Here is a 19,956-nt window from a genome sequence, read left to right as displayed (position 1 = left end):
ACAGTTTGTGCACAACAATGTATACACACATGTAAAAAGCATTTACTATTTGTTTCCAGAAGTGTTCTTTTTTTTTACTGCAAGAACTCGTTCTCTGAAAAGGGCAGACTGTTTCCACAGTGAACACTAATTTAGACAGTTGTGCATTTCTCACACACAATTCTAAGGATGTTTCCCTTTCAGAGAAAGTGTAGGAAAAGCTGAAATACTGCACACCAGGGAACCATGTACAAATCAGTGCAGACTGACAGATCCGACAGATTTTAGGCTTCTAAAAGCTCAACAAAATCTATTCTAAAGCCGAGCATTTCAAAATCCAAAAGTATCACAAACCCGTGAATCTTTTATGAACTTCTGCCTTTGTGCTCGTGGGGAGTCATGCAAGCAAGGCGTACGTAGTGCGAAATGCAAACACAAACAAAAGGTTGTGAGGTCTACGGCTCTCAGCAACTGCACTGCAGGCCTGTGTCTGTTCCTGAACTGAAGGCACACAGATTGATTGACAGCTTCCACTTTCTAGTGGGGCAACTCTGTTTCACTTGACCTGTGACAGACTGTTGATTAAAACATTCACCTGTTAACTGTATAAAGAGCTCAGCAGTTTTAACCGACTAATTTAATTATGGTTTACTTACTCAACCGTGCGATGTACATCAGTAGGTCTACTCTGACCTCAGTCAAAGCTAATTCATCAACAGAACGACTCGTCTTTAATACAAACTTTCAAAAATCTTCTCATTAATTTCCCCGGTGAAACATATCACACATGTCAAGAATGAAACTATTAACGCCGCTGATACGAGGAAAGGGGGAGGAGTTTATTATAAAGGAATAATCACAGTCTGATGTCTGTTGGCGGCAAACAATTATCCCTTAATTAGAAGACAGTCAACGAAGGCCAAAGTAATTAGATAGAAAAGAGGAGAAAAGAAACAGTAAAAAGTGAAAGAAAAGAGGCTCATAGCCACAATAATGTTAGCGACCATTTTCGATATTGAGCATACTGGCCCGGACAATTCAACTCATCCATTAAAAGCATTATGAATCTTTCATCAGAGATTAAAAGAACCTTTTTTTCCTCTAACCAAAGTGTCACACATCAATAGCAGTCACTCTTTCCCCAACTTAGCAAGACTGAGGAACCTAAACTGAAGTAGCTTGGGCACACTGAGGGACGTGTACGTACTGCATGTGCATCTCAGTCAGGACAAGCAGACTTCCACAGTGGGGCAAGATGGAGGAACCTTGCGCAACTCTGACAAATGATTATTTATCGTGTACAGACTGAGCAGATGAAGGAAAACACGTCAGATCTGGTAAGTTATTTCTTGAGAGAGAAAAATGAATCAAGAAATAAAAGTTAAAAAAAAACCCTCTAGTAGCACTCAAAGTATGCCCCTGAGTCACTGAGCTAGGCTATCCAAACATGGGAAGACCAACGGAGTTCAGCTGGAAAACTATTATAAGAAAGTGCAGATCAACTAGGAGATTGAGTGAATTGGAAGGGGGGGTTATTACATTTTAGAATTTATACAGTAGAATGTTTACACAAGAGAAATTCAAGCCTTCCAGTCGAGTAATTACACAAAAATGAAAATTACAGGCATTTTTCCCCAACCGTAATTTAACTTTAAACTGTGACAAAGGATGTCAACTGTCAAGCAATGATAAAAAAAATACATAAAAGCATGCGTAATCTGTTCCGATCCTGCATTCCCTGAGGAAGAGCCCATTAGACTCCGTTAGATATTCAAACCATTGAGGAACCTGCTGAAGACAGCAATTCTAGCTAAAACATCACACTATACAAACATAAACCAGACGAGTCCCACTGGACTTAACACAGTGAAGAGATCAGTGCTCCTAGAAACATTAAAGATTTTCTTTTTTGGTAAACGAATTGTTGCAGCTGAGGTAATCGAAGTTAAAACACGCCAAAGAAGACTAGCAAAGCAAACCTTTTTGGGGGGGGTTTTAACAGATTGTGTAGGCATTCGCTTCCTTAGGAAATTATTTTAAATTTAAATGTATCAACTTTCATTTACTGTAAAATAGTAAGAGTTAATTATTCATCAGGAAAAATAAATTAAGACTGTTTCAAAATACAGGCACAAGTATTCTATAATCAAAAATCATCGGATCACTAAAAAATACATACTGTACAATATAGCGAAAAACTAGCAGACTTCAAAAAAGCAAATGAGCAAAGGCTCTGTACAAGGCACGTATACAATGTACCTTATTACAGTCTTTCTTAAGAGCCCCAAAAAAGTTGCTATGAATTATGGTTTTGGGAACACTATAAAGCAGGACTATGTAAAAAGACATCTAATTGCTCTGCATAGGCGCAAGTCATTTTGTTAATAGTTTTAGCCTTTGTCATTTTTTTCATTCCACTATGAAAAACCTTTGTTTCTAAAGCAACCTTGAGACATGGAACGACAGAAAGCAGCAGCTAATGTAACAGCAGCACTACAGTAAAGGAACAAGTAAATAGGTTTATTCCATGCTGAACAGAGAAGAAAGAAAACACAACGTTTCGGCCGTGGAGCCTTCTTCAGGTGCGAGACACCTCAAGAAGGTTCCACGGCCAAAACGTTGTGTTTTCTTTCTTCTCTTTCCAGCACGGAATAAACCTATTACTTGTTTCTTTGCAGCCTATGCATGCTGACGCAGCTACCCACCTGAAGCACTACAGTAAAAGCTCACTGCCCTTTGTGGTTCTTAATGTGTGAACGGTGATTTGAGATAATTTGCATCCCTGCTTTGGATAAAGTAGTTAGAAAGTGGATGAATGGATCATAGTAAAATTCGTAATTAAAAGAAGATTTTTCTCCGTGTTAAGACTGGAGAGTTGCACAACATTTACAACATGTGACCTCTCAAACCAAAACCCTGAGCTCACACTGACTTAAGCACATCTTATATAGGCAGACCCCACTCATTAACCGCATGTGCACATCCAACATTCCAGCCAATTATATAATTAATGATGCGTGAACTATTTACAACAGGTGTGAGCTGCAAACTCTTCATACTGCCTAACTGGCATTTTGGCAGCCCCTAGTGGCCACCCCCTGTCACTACACCCCTTCAGCCCCAGTCACAGGGTGCGATCTGCCATCCGCAGAAATGCTAAATTGTGCATGGATATTGTTGTCAATATACCTTAAAACTAAACTGTAAATCTGGGTATGGTTTTCTAGTAAGAAAATAATATGGGCATATGTCCAAATACAAGATAAAATTTGAAAGATGTGTGTCCAGGTAAACCTATAACACTTGACTAATTCTAGGTTGTTGCAATATGAACTTAATACAAAATAAATATTTATGAATATTACATTCAACAAGTATTAAATTAATATTGACGTAAAATAGCAACAAGTATTAAATTAATATCAATTCAACAAGCTTGGACTTCTACAATACACAAAATATTGATATGAGAGTGTCTTAAGGTTAGGGTCACCGTAAAGACATACCGTATGCACCAGTTATGTCTTTAGCAAAAGGGTTAAGAATGTTATGTAACATTTATGAAAGGTTTATACTGGTTACACAAGACTGCATTCAAATACAGCTCACACAGCTTTTTTCCTGTGCTCTGAAGGAATAACATATTCGATCACACTACGGTCTGAACTTGAATTCATTCAGAACTCCACAGTTACAAGATTGTATGCCTGTTTTATTGTCTACATCTGCCGTTCCCGAATCTGCCACGGCGCCCCCTGTGTCAGGATGCGGGTACTGCACCGCCGCCGGAGGCTCGGTGCGCCGCAGAGACACCGGGCTTTGCTCAGAAAACCACCGGTCTAGACTGCCTCCCAGGAGGCTCAGGAGGGTCACCGCCATAGCAGCAGGCACTGAACTAAACAAGGGCCGCCTGAACAACCTGCAGCGTCCTACTCTGCTGCAGCGAGCGGTGATGACAAACACCCTGCAGGGAACGCTGTGTGAAAGCATCAGCTGCAGGTTGTTCGAGCGAGCTGAATGCCCAGACAGGCATGCCATACTAATTTTCACCTAATTTGTACTTCATCAGTTATTGACGGTGGCATCCTTCGCCTACAACACACCACCGTTACCTATGTGGACGTTCACGCACTTAAATAAATGTGTTTCCTTCTAAAGAACGTGAGAAAGATCACATGTGACAGGAGGCCATTGGGTCCATCCAGCACGTTTGGTAGCCAGGTGTTCACTGGCTCAAGGATCTCATCCAGCCCCTTCCTGAAAGAAACAAAGGCCGAGGTATCGGCTTCCACAACCCGGCCGGGCAGCGTGTTCCACACTCCCACAACCCTTTGGGTAAAGAAGTGCCTGCAGCTCTTGGCCGGCGAAGAGGTCCCCTGGGGTGGGTGGGTTATGTCGATGCCTGAGAGGAGCGCGAGGGCATACCTGCGTCTGCATCATGGCTCTCTCCACCCGGCGTGAACTCCCTCGCTCCAGCCTCGTCCTCAGGGTCAGGGCCGCCACCTCGATGGCCCAGAACTTGGGCTGGGACAGCAGGTGCTGAGACACAAGAGACACCGATTACCTGGCTGCAGGAGCGACGCGTCTGACCTGTAACCCATTCTCTTCGGCTGCCCCTGAAGGAAAGGCAGCACTCTCCCAGCGTGCTCCTAACCGTCCGGAAGGAAGGAAGGAATCTCTCTGCCTGCGGTCTGATTAGTTCACTACAGTGCCTTTTCACAGCAGGCTGTAACTTAATGACTACATGGGTTTAATGATATACATCTTTACACAATTGTCAAATCTTTCCAGCTCTTTACAAAATCCACCCTTCACCGGAGAAACCCAATGTAACCTATATTACAAAACACAGATCCAAAGCTGAAGGGCTGTAGTGATTATTCTTCCACATTTAACATTAATTTCCATCATGATATCAGCAGCAGCAAAGCAAAAATAGTTATAATCTCAGTTTTTATTAATAATTATTCATACATTATTTATAAGGTTACATGCATTCTTTAATGCAACAGGAAATTTAACTTAACCTTAAAAAATAATCATTTTTCCAGCTACACCAAATTACTGCAGCTTGCAATAATTCTGTCTAATACTTAGTGTTGTGGCCACATTAGGATTTTTGACATTTCAGTTTGGTTTGGAGCTGGAAACAGTTAGCAGTTCATGCGCATGATGTAATGGAAAATTGAAAGAAAACAAAATAAAATAATTAAAAAATAAAATAAATCATAAGATGATATGATTCCTGGGGGGGGGGGGGAGCCACATTGTGAACTCCACAACAAAAAAAGTTAGTTAAATCTTATCTTTTCTTTTTCAAAAATAACCACCATTTCATTACTGCTGTCAAAACAGCCAGTGTTAGTGTTGATCAAAGCTGCACAGAGGAAAAACAAGACATTTGCTTCGTGACACCTCCACGATTTATTCCAAAAGCCTGGTGCAAAGTATTACAGCTCTTAAAGAAATAATTCTATAAAGTAGCAAAGGCTACATACTAGATCACTTGGAGACAACAAAGCCCGATTCTGAAGAAACTGCTGTTATCTGGAGCAGTTACCCCCTCGGTGATTCCCGTTCAGAACTGTTCCACCGTCTAGTTCAGGTTCGTCACATCAGCCGGCAGAACACAAATGTCAAACTCAGTTGCAGAAGAAGCCATGGATCTAGTGCTGCATTAAATCTGCTTAACTGAACAGGTGTAATGCCTGGAATAACCCGGAGAATCATCCCGTGATGCCTAAACTACACTCCGTAGTACAGAGTTCTGATGGCATGGAATTACATTTGTGGTGTACATTCCCGAAAAGTTTCAAGATTACCGCTCGCATTTTTAGAAAGGAAATAATAATGACAACTTGTCTGACTGTGAAGTCTGCGGTTTAAGGAGGCAGCCTGATGCTGCCGTCATGAATGGAAACAGAGTCCACCCTGTGCACAGCTCATCCTGCTGATGGGGCAGACGTGTCTGAGGAAAGGCTGGTATCCACAAATCAACAGGACGTGACCTTTCGTGGGCAGCACTGCTGGCTCGCAACGCTGGGGGCCTGTGTTCAGTTCCTGGGGTGCTATCCACACGGAGTTTATATAGTCTCGCAGTGCTCACTGGGGTTTCCCTCAGAGGCTCCAGTTTCCTCCCACAGTCCAAAGACATGCTAGTAGGTTAATTGGCTTCTGGGAAAATTGGCCCTGGTGTGAGTGTGTCTTGTGATGGACTGGCGTCCCGTCCACGGTGTGTCCTGCCATTCGCCTGGTGCTCATGAGCGGTGAGAAAATCAAATGTGTGAACAACTTTCACAAAAAGGATTCATCTTCTAAAAACAGCACAAGCAAGAAGAAATACATGGCATCCATAAATTTTATGAACCTATTAAAAACTTTAAGCATCAAGAACATGGTTGATGCTGTCTCCATTGACGACTTTCATATCCATCTGGCATAACAGGCCTTAATAAATTAGGTATTACCTCTAATCTGGGCATGATATGGAAGAACACTTTCACATCATCTAGAAACAAGGCACATCAGCTTATCCATTTAAAACACGTCCATAGATTTTACCCTACACCACTCAGGAGGGTACAGACGAAAATGATCAAACAACCTACTTGTCAGGTTTGTGCTTCTGGGGTGATGGAACACATCTGTACATGTGCTTGAATATTAATACATTTTGGTGGTGTGTGGGGTCTACAGGGAGGTGTAGCGAGGATCACAGTGCCCCTGCCCCCAGAGGAGCTCTTGTTGGTAAAAGTCTTTCAGCTAACATTGTCAGTACAGTAGAGGTTTTTCTGGTAGGGATGTCAGCTAAGGAGATGTTTTAAAGGGTTGAGTCTGTTCTCTCTTTCTCTTCTGCTTGACTAGGCCATTTTTATGACATCTAGACACAGAGGACCCTTGGAAAGCAGCACCGTTATGTAATGTTCTGTGAAGGTTTGGTTTTAGTGTTCTTCGTTGTACTCAGTACCGCGTCGCATTTGGTGATGTTTTCCCCTGCTGTGTATTTTCAAACATATTTGCAGGGATTATGCAACTATTGTATATGCACTCCCCCTCCTCAGGGTCAGGGTGTAAAACCAAAATTAAAAACTACTGTTCATAAGAAGGCAACATGAAATCCACAAATATGGACAGTTACCACGATTTCTTAATCAGGTTTCTGGAATATATGAAATTCTAGAACCGACGCAGTTAAATCCAGAGGTTTTTATTTGTTTATATTTTTATAAATAAACCAAGCGTCTGCTTTTGAAAGTCAAATTCGCTGCCCAGTCCTATCATTACTGAAGCCCCTTCCAAGCAGAACAGCAATCAGGCAAGGGAGCAAAAGCTACAGCAGGCTTGTAATGAAAACCCAGAGGCCTGGCAGAGGGAGCAAGCTTTCTGAATGGGCTCTTCCTGGCCATACACACCGAGAGGCAACATCCCACCCCCCACCCCCCTCCTCGTTAAGCTGATGTATGGAGTGGTCACACAGCCTGATTTTACTCAATCGCAGAATGTGCCTAATCTCACAAAAAAAAAACAGTCAAACAACAGAATGTCTCTTGCGAAAAAACATGTTTTTGACTGACTGCATGAAGTGAATGGAGCAAAGTGGAGGAGGCCATCACATGACGAATTCGGTCTCTGCTTATCACCCAGAAGACACAACTGATTTCCCCTTTAGCCCATGTTAACGCCCAGGAATTCCCTCTCAATTACTCAAGTCTTCCTCTGAGACTTTGGGATCACTACATTTAGGAGACTTGCCCAGAAGCGCGTCTGTCAAATGTACTGTTTTGACAATAGTGGCACATCTCTCATCACCCAAGAAGATGAGCTGAATAAGGAATAAGTCCCTGTTTTGTTACAAGTGTTTGACAAATGCCTCCATATTTGTCTGAATGCAGAATGCATGATCACTGAAACAGAGTCTATGATTGACAGCAGTTTTATAAGTCTTCCTTTAATGGGATAAAATGTGTTTTTCTTTATGATGGTGTTAGAGACAGATGACAATCAAAAGGCACTATTAGACCTAAAAGTAAAATAAAATCTGGTCTACGCTGAGGATGGCATGTGTATATTACTATCCTTGCGTTTATGATGTTCTTTACAATCCAAAGGATCCCGAAACGCTTTACTGTATATATAGAAGGGGGCCCACTTTATTCACTGCAGAAGCACAGAGCCCACATGGGTGACACACTGCAGCCATTAACCCGCCAGCAACTCCACTACACAGCAGACCAGAAGACATCCGAGTAAAGGGGCGCTGAGGGGAAGAGCGCTGGTCTACAGACACCAGCTGCGATGTGGAAGTGTAAGAGAAGGATGAAACAGCCAGAGGGCCCCGGGCCCTCCTTTAGATACAAACCTCACGTCAGTGAAGGTGAAGATAAAGAAGTGTTACATCAGAGTAAAGGTATCTCCATAACTGAACAAACAATACTCTTAAGGAAATTCTATCATTTCCTTCCTGAGACTACACAACATATCACAGACGTCCCTCAAGCAAAGTGACACGCCTGGAATAAATGATTTCCAGAACTGACGAAATTCATTAATATTCCTCGCTCACACTCATTTCCTCCCTGTTACATATTCCCCAGCCGGCTTCGCATGGCCTGCAGCTACTGCCTGAACACGCTCAGCTTGATAAGAAGCAGGCACGTTGGGGAAAACCTAGGGCATCTGGAGCGAGACAAGTGTAAAGTGAGACTTTTCTACTTTTTGCCAGAAATCCTGCACGGGACTACAGCTTCACCGCGGGCGCAAGATCCACTTCATGAAATACAAAATAAACTATCCAATTCTGCACGGGGCTCCTAAATGTGTTAGTTATAAATGTAAATACACAGTTAATTTTAGATAATCAAAGACTGAAAGTTCAAGTCGCGTCACGATGGTTATCTGCTACCTGCATTCCTTCAAACAATGCCTCTCAAGAGTGAGCAATAGTTTCTTACAAGTGTGGCGCTTTTTCCCCCCCCTCAAGAGCACACAGCATTGTAGCTGCACTCTTGAAGAAAGCAAACACTCCAAGAATAAACCAAGCTTATATAACCATGCTTTCATTTCAGATTTTATTGAGTTAGGTGATGTCATCGGTGAAGTTGTCACAGGTGCACAGATAAAAGGACAAAACACTTTATTATCCACAACTAACATGAAAAAAGAAATATTTCACACACACAAAAATACATCCCCTCAAGGCTGAAGCCCTGTAATAAAATGATATTTCCCTCTCTGTGACGATTAAAGGCATAGAGATCGGAATACAGTACAACAGTGCAAAAATGACTGTTGCCAAGTGAAACATTCTGTCATACAGTCCATCGATCATAACTTAATGCTCCCGAGACAGACTTGAATTGAGAGTGAGCGCCAAGGTTAAACAACAAATTTAAATAGGGCGCCGTTCACCTATCCGGAAAGTTACTGCTTCATATAATCCCACTCGGCATCTCCTTCAGACAGGGAATCCATGGAAACTGGCTCCACAGGGGAGCCTTGTGCTGACGATGACACACAGAGAGGTCTGAATGCCAGCACTGGGCGTGGGGGGTCAGCTGGAGCCCTGTCAACAGGACTTCACATCTCTCATGTGACAGGGGATGAAGCATCTGGTTCACACGGGTTTAATGTGCTATCCTAATGACAGAAAAACGTACTCTCCTGGCATTTGTGGGGGGGGGATACCATGAGCTAATCTGAACAAAACAGGATGGGGGTACACCCAATGAGCTAGGTTTTATTACTGCAGAAAGTTTTAGCTTGATACGGGTATTCTTAAGAAGCGGAGCTGGGGCATGTTTGAAGGACTACATTCCTCCTGTCCTGCTCTCTGCACAGAGACAGAAGAAGTTCAAAATCATAGAGCCCTTGCGTTACTCCAAAACTGCCAAAACATACAGCGTTCTGCTTTTGCAGTGTGGGTGCCTCATACAGTATGCACACAAACTAGGAAACACCACTGCTTAACCCGAGACATTTCAAACTGAATGCAAAGTGTGTGCATTTGTGCCATCACAGCGCATAAATTCTGTTGACATGACCGTGGCCTTGTGCTGCACACTGCGCTCCTCCAAAACGGCTCCTCGTCTGCACTTTCTTTCAACGGCATCTTGAACAAGGCTTGCATTCATGCAAGAACACAGACTACACACACGTCCAGCTGAGGCAGTGCAGAACGAGAAAGCTACACCTCACACAGCCATTTCTGACATCTCCATCTGGTGGATTCTGCCAAACAAGCTTAAATATGCCTGAAGTAATTTTCCAATGTAATTCATTCTTGACAGGAAGTCGGTTGTTGAGTTTTAAAGCAACAGGCCAACAGGTGGAGGCCTGCACCAGTCACCTGCACAGAGCCAGGCCGGTGAGCTCTGGGGCTGTCTTTTTGAAGATTTTGCAGAGGTGTTTAGAATACTGCTCAGGCATAAGGGGAGGCACCCAAGAGGAGTCTGAATTCAGTCAAGCACATATTTTTGTTTTTGTTTTCTACAGAAACCAGCACAACTTGCCCAAACTTCATTTTTGATATCCTATTTTGCCTTTTTAAAAATAGAACAGACAAGTCTACTTTAAAATAAATGGAAATTCAAACCTTGATATGCTACTGTACCGGAGCTATTCAATTCAAAATAAAAATAGGATATTTTGACATTTTAATAACTAGGTTATTCAAGAATCAAAACCAAAGTGTTCAACGCCACAAGGTAAATTAATTACAAGCTCAAAAACATCTAGGATTCATCAGCATTGCAGAGGTATTTATAAATCATGAGTTTCATTAACCGGGCTAAATCAGGAGAATAATGAAAACTGATTTAATTTGGACCACGAGTTGAATTATATATGATGTGGAGAGGCAATATTTTTTAAATGAGAAGTCCAACATGACTACACTGTATCAGGTATACAATTCACAATAAAAGAAGGTCTTGGAATTGTTTTTTAAAAATCAACCCATGTAGCAAGAAATTCCAATCCCCCCTGTCAAAGATGGATGAGAGGTTTCAAAAATGTAAAACAGTAAATTAAATAGCCTTGCTCAGCAGCCTGAATCACATTTTTTAACACCTTGATTAAAACTGTCTAACACACCCCGTCTTTGCTGAATACCAGCAGCAGAGAAGCCTATATAAAATACATGTTGTTTTTTAATAAATCCTGTCACCAGGCTCCTTGTGCCTTAAAAAGGACCAGGCTTGACAGCCTGGCAACTCAAGCAAGCGGATACAGGGTTATTTTTACAGTGCCAGCTGAACACACGGATGTAAAAAGTCAACTCTTTGGACAAGGAAAGTGGCAACACGTCTAACACAACGGCTCCATGTCTGTGAAGGGCAATTCTGAAGTATGAGATAGCAACGTTGTATCTGCCTCCTCTATGCTCTGCTAGAGAACCGAGGTCCCCCGTCTTAAAGGCTGTCTTTCACTTGGACTCTCCATTCCCTTGTTGTGGGTAATGCCGACTCTTAAAAGCAATCAATCTACTTCCATGCACAATACTCCACACAATTAATACCACACCTTGCCAGTAAACAATGACTTATCTATTGTGTTTCTGTAACTTTCCCTTGTCTTAATGCGTTCTAGCCCTGGGTAAGTGGCGGTAGCAGTTCATTACTGCCAGAATGAGAAATGTTTTTCACGCTCGTGTGAAGGATGGATGGAGAGCTTCCTTCCAGCTCCCATGGTGACACTGACAACAGGCCAGCGGCTGCCTGGTTTCTGCTTCCTGTTTATATCCTGCTGCGGCCGCCTAGATGTGGTTTGGCTGTGTAATGTCACACTGTTGGTTACCCATCAGGAGAAGGAGAACCAAAACATTCAAAAAGTGATCTGCAGCTGCTTCCAGGTGCACCGTCACCCGATCTCTTCCATCACTGCAGACATGTACCCTACAGGAACATGGACTCATCTGGAAACGGGGGAGGGCGGGTCTTTCAGCTGTCCATACTTAGGCTGGCACAATTATTGTTTTGGGTTGTGGTAGGGCAGCCACCTCGCAAGGTTGTGATTTCAGGCTGCTGTAGAAGCTAAACAGGTTGTAGTCCTACGTATACACATATGAGGGGACAACAAAGAGTTGAGTAAAACCTTATCTATAGGGCTCCTCCCTCATTGGGCTGATCCTTTCATCTTTTTCAGCTCAGTAAGGGGGTGTGCTCTTTCAGCAGGGCAGAGAAGACCGAGAGAATGCACTGGGTTAATGGTGGTCAGCTGTCCAGATGGCACACACTTTAAATCACCTGGTGAACCAGGAGTGCAACCAGAATAATGGCCCTCAGATGTTGAAAAAAAATGTGTTTTCTCCCATTTATGGTGGGTCCAGCTCGCTTGACTTTGTTCAAAACCTCACCTAGGAGATTAAGACACTCTTCTCAGATGGTGTTGGTGATATCATGGTGGTGTCCAACTGCATGACTTGTACAGTTCTTTGACCTCTGGCACGAAGGGCAGCTGCAATGATACAGTTGGCAAGAATCACAGTAACAGAGCACCAGGGATGGAGCAGGTCTGGCCCATGTACGTGACACAAACTAGAATTTAAAAAAAAACAACTGTCTATCCTTGAGATTGGATTGCTGCCAAATCTGGAAATTTCATTAAGTTTCCAAAAGCTAATACAGAACAGGATAGTATTGTCTTTCTTTGAGACTAGAACCACAGGGCTGCTCCAGGCATCTGAGGAGGGTTCAATTACGCATATGCTATGCATTGTATCAATTTCTTCCCTCAGTGCATCTATCAGCCTGTCTGGGATCCACTGAGTACTTATCTGTAGTTATTTATATAATCTCTTCAGGAAGTTCTCTGAAGTTGAAGTCATTTTTTTTAACTAAAAGCTGAAGTATTTACGAATTCAGTCAATATTTTGTAGTTTTCGACAAAAACAATGCAATTTGCGAACTAGAGAGTTTTCTTCATAAACTGATCTAATAGTAGCCAGACTACTAAGTGCGAAACCTTTTTTCAAAAGAAGAGAGGCACATCCAAAACCATAGTAATGAAGAGTTCCATCTAGGAAGACACTGAACCAGGTGCCACAATAAAATTCCTTGTTTCACACAGGATGTCTTACACAGTACATTTCGTGGTATGTCCACGTAAACATATGATGGTATTCCACATCTTTCAGAACATCTCCATCTCATTCGCATTTCAAACGGAGGGAACGCGCACAACTTAAGATGAACAGTTAGTGTCAGGTCATCTAGTTTTGCATTACTCACACAAATACAATGGGAGTTTTTAATATATTAAGGGTTTCGAACGAAAGTCACGGCGAGGGACAATTGGTGATTTCATAAGACAAGGTGGCAGATTTGTACTGTATTGGAAAAGGTGTGTATATTAGACCCACAGAACTCACGGCCCTCCCTTGTACAACTATTGAGGGGTAAATACGTTTCACACCATCAAGAAAAAAAAATTAAATACTTCGAAAACGGGGGGGCAGCATGATGGCACAGAGGTCAGTACTGCTGCCTCACAGATCTAAGGCCCTGGGTTCCATTCCAGACCTGAGGTGCTGTCTGTGTGGAGTTTGCGTGTTCCCCCTGCATTCATGTGGTTTCTGGGAAAGCTGGCCCAGGTGTGAGCGCGTGTCTGTGTGCGCTCTGCGATGGACTATCATCCCGTCCAGAGTGCACCCTGCCCTCGCTTGTCGGGACAGGCTCCGGCTCCCCCAACGATCCTGAACTGGATTACTGTATGCCACTAGGAAGGATTCACAAAAAAAGGCTCAATAAAAAAAGATGACCGCACATCAGAGGTGTCCAGCCGCAGCCTGGGAAGGGTCCCAATCTACTTAATCTCATCAAGATCAGGGATGCCTGTAAATTACCGACGAACTCCAGTCTTTAAGACATATAGAGTACTCAGATTTTGGCCCCAGATGACCACAGAATTACTCCATAAATTCAATCATTCCAATCTTTTAAAATTTGTGGCTTAATTGGAGTTGGCAGCACTGCACTGTACCCACTAACAAGAAACTTTATTGAAAGACACCAGCTGCAACAACATACAGCAAAAAACATAAAACACAGCCAAAATCCTATGGTGCAATGTAGGCACCACATCCCAGTGTTGATCATATGACTAATGTCAGAAGGTACTCATCTTAGCAGACCTCTTGTTTGAACTCATTCATGTTTTAAGTGGGTGGCATTCCCTTTCAGTCATCCTTTCCCCGAGACATGTGTTCAACTAATTGAATGGACTTTCCACACTTCAGCTTACCAAGTCTTTAATCTTCTCAGCTCTGGTGCAATGTGCCTGTGGGTGGTGGAGAGAGGCAGGCATCTTCAGGCACTGACTAATCCCGTCATGGGGAGCACGGCAACGACTACTTCCCGCTCTCCCGGGCTCACAATAAGATTACAGAATATTGGAAAGCGGCCGAGACGGAAACCCTTATTCTGTAAGTATACGGAAAAGCCAATCAGCGGGTTTAATAGCAGCTAAATTCGAAATTTCAAAGTCCCCACGGTTCAGGGATTCTGCCGTTTTATATCCAAAACAGATGTCTCTTCTCATTTTATTACACTCCCCCGGCTCAGTCCAAAATCATAGCCGCAACGACATCACTTCGGCCTGGCTGAGTGCAGGCCCTAGACGTCACTGCCCCAGGCGTCCCTCCCGATCTAGAACGACAGCCTTCCGGACAGGTGCAGTTCAGGCTTTGACTATCTCGGCGGTGCTTGGCTTGAGTCATTTTGACGTTTCGGGCATGCAGCGGAGACTGTCTGCAACGATGGCGCAGGTGACGCTACGCTTGTTCCTGCACAGGTGTGCAAGGCCTTTCAACATGCGTGCAGCTCAAAGGCAAACCAAATGGACGTTAAAGGAGATGACAATTTTCTCTAGCATCGCTATAAACCCACTATGACACCCCCATATCAACAATGTACATCTTGGTGCAGAGAACAAAGCCAGTCTGAATTTTAAAACTGCTCCTTGTGTGCTTACATTGACTGAATGTGCACTGTGTGAGTCACAGCTGAAATTTCACACAATTTTACATTTGTTCTGACAGCTCTATCCTTTCAGGTGAATGCACTGCAATTCTCAAATCAATAAGACAAGCACATTGATTCCTGATCATGAACTGTGGAAGATCTCCCAGGAGAATCTATCATTTGTTAAAGCAGAAAAAATAAAAGAAAACAAGAAAATGAGCTCTGGTTGAGACATCAGTGTTCCGGAATACTGACATTTAGAGAGAGAAAACAATAAATTAGACGTTCTTGCTTTCTGACTGGGCCAATTTTTCACATCAAGTTTTAGCTCTCCCATACAAATCCTGCTAAGCTGAGGAAAGCCAAGATAGTCACATCAGGATTATACCAAATAAAAAATGAGCAGAAAAGAAAGCCCTAGAAACAAAAATTTTATACAGAAAAGCAGATTCAGGCTTCTTGAAGACCTTTCACGCTGAAGAGTGCTTCTCTTTCCTTATGAATCCCAAAACACGAAGCAGAAAGAATTTCAGTTCTGAAATATCCAACTTCAAGATGGCACCATGCACAAAACCCAAAGTTAATTTACTCATGTATGCTGTTCCCGATGGAGAGGAAAAGAAAAGGTCCCATAAATTCTACTTCACCTGAGCTGGCAGGTCTAGCCTTCCAGAACAGGGAACATCCTCTGCCTCCTGTGCCGATATGAACACACAATCACACAACATGGGGCTACAACAGGAAGACCTGGTCCCCCACCTCCCTCAATCTCCTTAGTCCTGCAAACTTTTCTAGGTTGTCTGGGGACCACAGTACAGGTAAGAAGGCAGCTTTTCTGATGCGTGAACAGGGCTACTCAAAAACAGAGAAACATGAAAATAAACACTGGAGGCCTGTCACATCCTCCAGAAGAGCAGTCTCCCCATAACCTGTAAATATCTGTTGAATAAGTCTCATCGTGCCAGAGGAGGAAATAACTCCCTTCATTCAGGAATCCAATCAGATCGTGCTCAAATCATCGTTTTCTCAACTTGCATTCGCCCACTCACGGACCCCGGTAGCAGAGCAGCCATTTTAATGCGGCCAGCCCTTTCAGGTCCTCGCCGTCTCAGACCACCCCCCGCAGGGTTAAACCAAACCAAACTGAACTGCAGGGTGTAATAAAAAGAAGGGAAACGAACGTGTGTGGAGGGCCAGTATCGGCAGCGCACGCATCGGGCGGTCATTGTGGTGTACCAGCCACAATCACCTCTCAGCACAACGGCAGTTCTCAAAAGTGTTTTCTTCAAGAAAACAAGTTTACGTTCCACACAATGTTCTTTTGATTAAAAATATATTTTATGAATGAGCACCTTTTGGTAAAGGCAGAATCCTGGAGAGCCATGCGCGTAAACCAAAAGACCTGTAACGAGTCCCTCCTATATTTTCTGTGTATTTAAAACCTTCGAAGGCACCTATTTGCTAGCTAGTAAATGAAAGGCTGCAGATAATAACTGAATGCATGACAACCATCTAACCAGCCTGCAGATTCATGAATCCACATGTAGGCTGGGAAGATGCCTGCGCACACACCCAACAAATACACAATGCTCTACAAAGGCAAGCTGAAATTCAGAACAAGATAACTTTTGTTAGTCTGTTATTTTCCATAACTGGAAAGCTAAATTAGAAAGAGTCAAAACCAGCATGTAGGCATGATGCATTCGCAGGTTTGCTTAAAAACACTGAATTTCCAGAGGATCTGTTTGTTTTCAAGAGCAATGCACCATGTTAAAAGCTGTCAAGGAAAAAGTATGACCTGCAGAACTGCAAAGATTGATACCGTGCATTTGCAGACGGTATGTACTAAAGCTGTTAAGAGGAGGCAGCCTGGTACTGGAATCTCATTTCTATTTGAAGTAACCTTCAGGATGGCACATGGTGACCTTGATTTGGAAAATGCATTTAGCATGCAGTGAATGTCTTTTTATACTCAACTGCCTCAAACATGTGAAACATGCAGACAGAATTTTCTGAACCACTGATGTTTTGTAACAGAATGATTTGTTTTATAACACTTGTACCGTTACACAATATCCAAACATCTGAACTTCATCAAGCAACCGAGTTCCCTTTCTACAATACGTTTTTGCAGTTTTTCTATAAAACCAGAGACCTCCTCTGAGCTTCTTCAAAGATACACATTGTAAGATTATTTTCTTCTGTATGAAAGCAGTTTACTATGCATTTCTGAAACAGGGAACACCAAAATTTTAAAGTCGTCTTTTGCCATCATAGAAGTTCAGCACATTCAAGACAGCAACTGACAAAACAATCCTCAACCTTTGGGGTTTTTATTTTCTACACTCTATATTCCTTTACTGCACAGAGTCAGACCCGTATATTAAATATTTATAAATACCTACTCGGTCGTCTTCAGTGTAAGGAAATGCATTTTGGGCCAACAATGCCAAACTGGGATGTTTTTGAAAAGCATATGGTCAAGACTGTCTGTCTTTAGGGGAAACAAAAGATGTCACATCCTGGGAATAGTCACCAAGAGGAAACACCTTCAGTCCCGTCTTCCTCTGTACCACTGCTCCCACCACCCTGCTGCCAGGCTCTGTCAGGATATCGCAGCTCCCCACCCTCTCTTCCCAAGACACCCATCAAGCAGTGCGAGACAGGGCAATTTTCATCACCGATACTACAGAACTGCTCTCGAAAGCTGACACACCTCATCTCGGACAGCAGAAAAACATGTCTCCTCCACGACACCAACAGCGAAACTGCCAAACCAAATTCACTCCGCAAGCCCACATTTTTCAGTGGCGCACTTCTAAATCCTGCTATCTCCAAAGTCAATTTTGCACTTATGTTCAATTCAACTCAGACTGATAACTTTGTGTTCTAATTCATCCCATCAGGCCATTTCAACATCGATATTTAAGAGAAAGGCATTGCATTTTCATTACTTGTTTTTATGAGCAAACAATAGACAAATTAAAACAATTATATAATTCAATACAATTCCCCCCAAAAAGTAAAAACAATCTTTATACTATTATAAGTTTAAAAATACATTAATAGTGAATACCATGCATTTACATCATTACCCACTGACATGTCTGTAATAGAAATCTTCCCTCTGTATGACACATACATGCAAGTGCATTAGACAAATGTGACTGCGAAATTGCTTAAAAACCTTAACATTCATAACCTAATGATGACTTACAGATCTTTTTAATCAAGTTATGGTAGAAATGAAACCTAATTATTATTTACACATTTTTCCAACATTTGTCTTCATTTTGCACCCATTACTAATGGGTAAACTACCTTTTAAATCATATCTTGCTATGATATGTAGGTACAGTTTCTACCAGTCATGTTCTTGCAGATTCCCATCAGCCCTATCAAACTGGAGAAGGCATCCTTTGCCACAGCTTTTTCCAGACCTGCTATTACTATTATTTGCCAGATCTTTTTCATTACAATTTCCTATTTTTGGCACATATTTTCTCGTGCAGCTTTAAAAAAAAAACTTGCATTTACTGCATAAATCTTGCATGTTTCAGCCATGAAAAGGGCACATCATGCATATTGTTCTTTTCCATTATCTGTTTAAAATGCTGTTGATCTTGATTTTCACTCTCATAGCAGTGTTGCACTTACAGCTGAGAAATAAGTGTACTGTAGCTATTGATGGTACTAACAGTACTTCTGTACAAACTGCATAACTATATTTTCCCTGTTTGTATTCACACTGAATCATCTTCCCTTTAATAGTGTTTAAAAAATACACACTTTACAGTTGCAGTACAGGAAGGTACTGTGTTTTAGTGAGCAATACAACATTGTGAAATTATATGTATTTAGAGTGTAACCGTGTTCATTGACCATTTTCACTCCCATATTTACTTGAAAAAATCAACTGCAACTGCAGATCATATTAAGGCATATCACGATATATTTTCATTTTCAGCCAGCTTCTGCTAAAATTAAAGTCTCCTCCTCAAATACAGTAGAAGGAATTCCAGGTAATATTCATGAAACCTAATCAAGAACTGGCTTAAGAGCAAAAAACAGAACTGATAATAGAAATGACATATTGGAGTGAGTATAACAATGGGCAAACAGGGATCTGTTTATGGGTTAATGGTCTTCCTAACGGTTGTTTACAGAGATCTACAGATGATTACTTTTGTGTTTCCATCCGTCTGTCTGACCAGTTAAAGACTGGTTAAACCAGTGGCGACCTCTAGTGGTTGCCAATGAAGGCACTACCTCAAAAAGCATGAATAGTAAGGCAATTAAGACACTGCGGTCATGAACCTTCTCGTTACCACCATCTAGATTCTGGGATAACTAGTCAAACTTTCAGAATTGAAGACAGAAAAATAGGTGAGGTTGCACAAGTAGCACTATTTCATTTAGACATTTTGTAGATATAGATACGGATTGCGGATAAGTGCAAGATATCACAAGTGCAGCAGGAAGTTGAGGGCATTCATATTACATCTCATTAAACAACCCTTCTAGACATCGAGAGACAGTAATATACATCCTAACAAAACGATTGGATCTCATATGCAGAAGAACAGGAGACGGACAATCTTGATAACCATGAACAATAACGTATCTCATTAAGTTTTGAATGGATTTCAAGTATTGTCTTCAACAGTATTGCTTGGTCTCTCATCCAAAATATCGTTAGCCTGCATTTGGGCTGTGGGCGCAGGGCTCACTGAGGGTCAAAAGAGACCTGGCCAGGTATTCTCGTCAAAGCTCAGTCGGTCACTAGCCCACTGTGACCGAATCCGAGTCGTAGTCGGCTAGTGCCGTGAATCTCCGAACTCCAGTGAGCATCCTTACTTGCTGAGCCACCTGGGAGGTCTAGACATCTAAACTTTTGAATTGTTTTTTCTAATTCCTCCAATCCTACGTTATTTGTTTAAATTATTTTCCCCCACAAACACTATTTTGGTAGTCCTACTGACGTCTCAGACACTTCTTCAGAAACACTCCTATTGGATGC

The 19,956-nt window shown here is 42.2% G+C and overlaps 1 protein-coding gene across 1 annotated transcript in view; it reads right to left on the bottom strand.

The window, feature by feature from the left end:
- ttc27 (tetratricopeptide repeat domain 27) overlaps positions 1–19,956 on the bottom strand; it is a 72,513-nt gene that overhangs the window by 26,725 nt on the left and 25,832 nt on the right. Inside the window, exon 10 of the mRNA XM_088609502.1 lies at positions 4,405–4,518. Coding sequence (XP_088465628.1) covers positions 4,405–4,518 — 114 coding nt within the window. The remainder of the gene's footprint in view (positions 1–4,404; positions 4,519–19,956) is intronic.

The sequence above is a fragment of the Lepisosteus platostomus genome, chromosome 17 (genome assembly GCF_059453375.1).
Source record: "Lepisosteus platostomus isolate fLepPlt1 chromosome 17, fLepPlt1.hap1, whole genome shotgun sequence".
In the NCBI taxonomy this organism is placed as follows: Eukaryota; Metazoa; Chordata; class Actinopteri; order Semionotiformes; family Lepisosteidae; genus Lepisosteus; species Lepisosteus platostomus.
The sequence above is the reverse complement of the archived record's forward strand: the minus strand, read 5'-3'. Positions and strand labels throughout refer to the sequence as shown.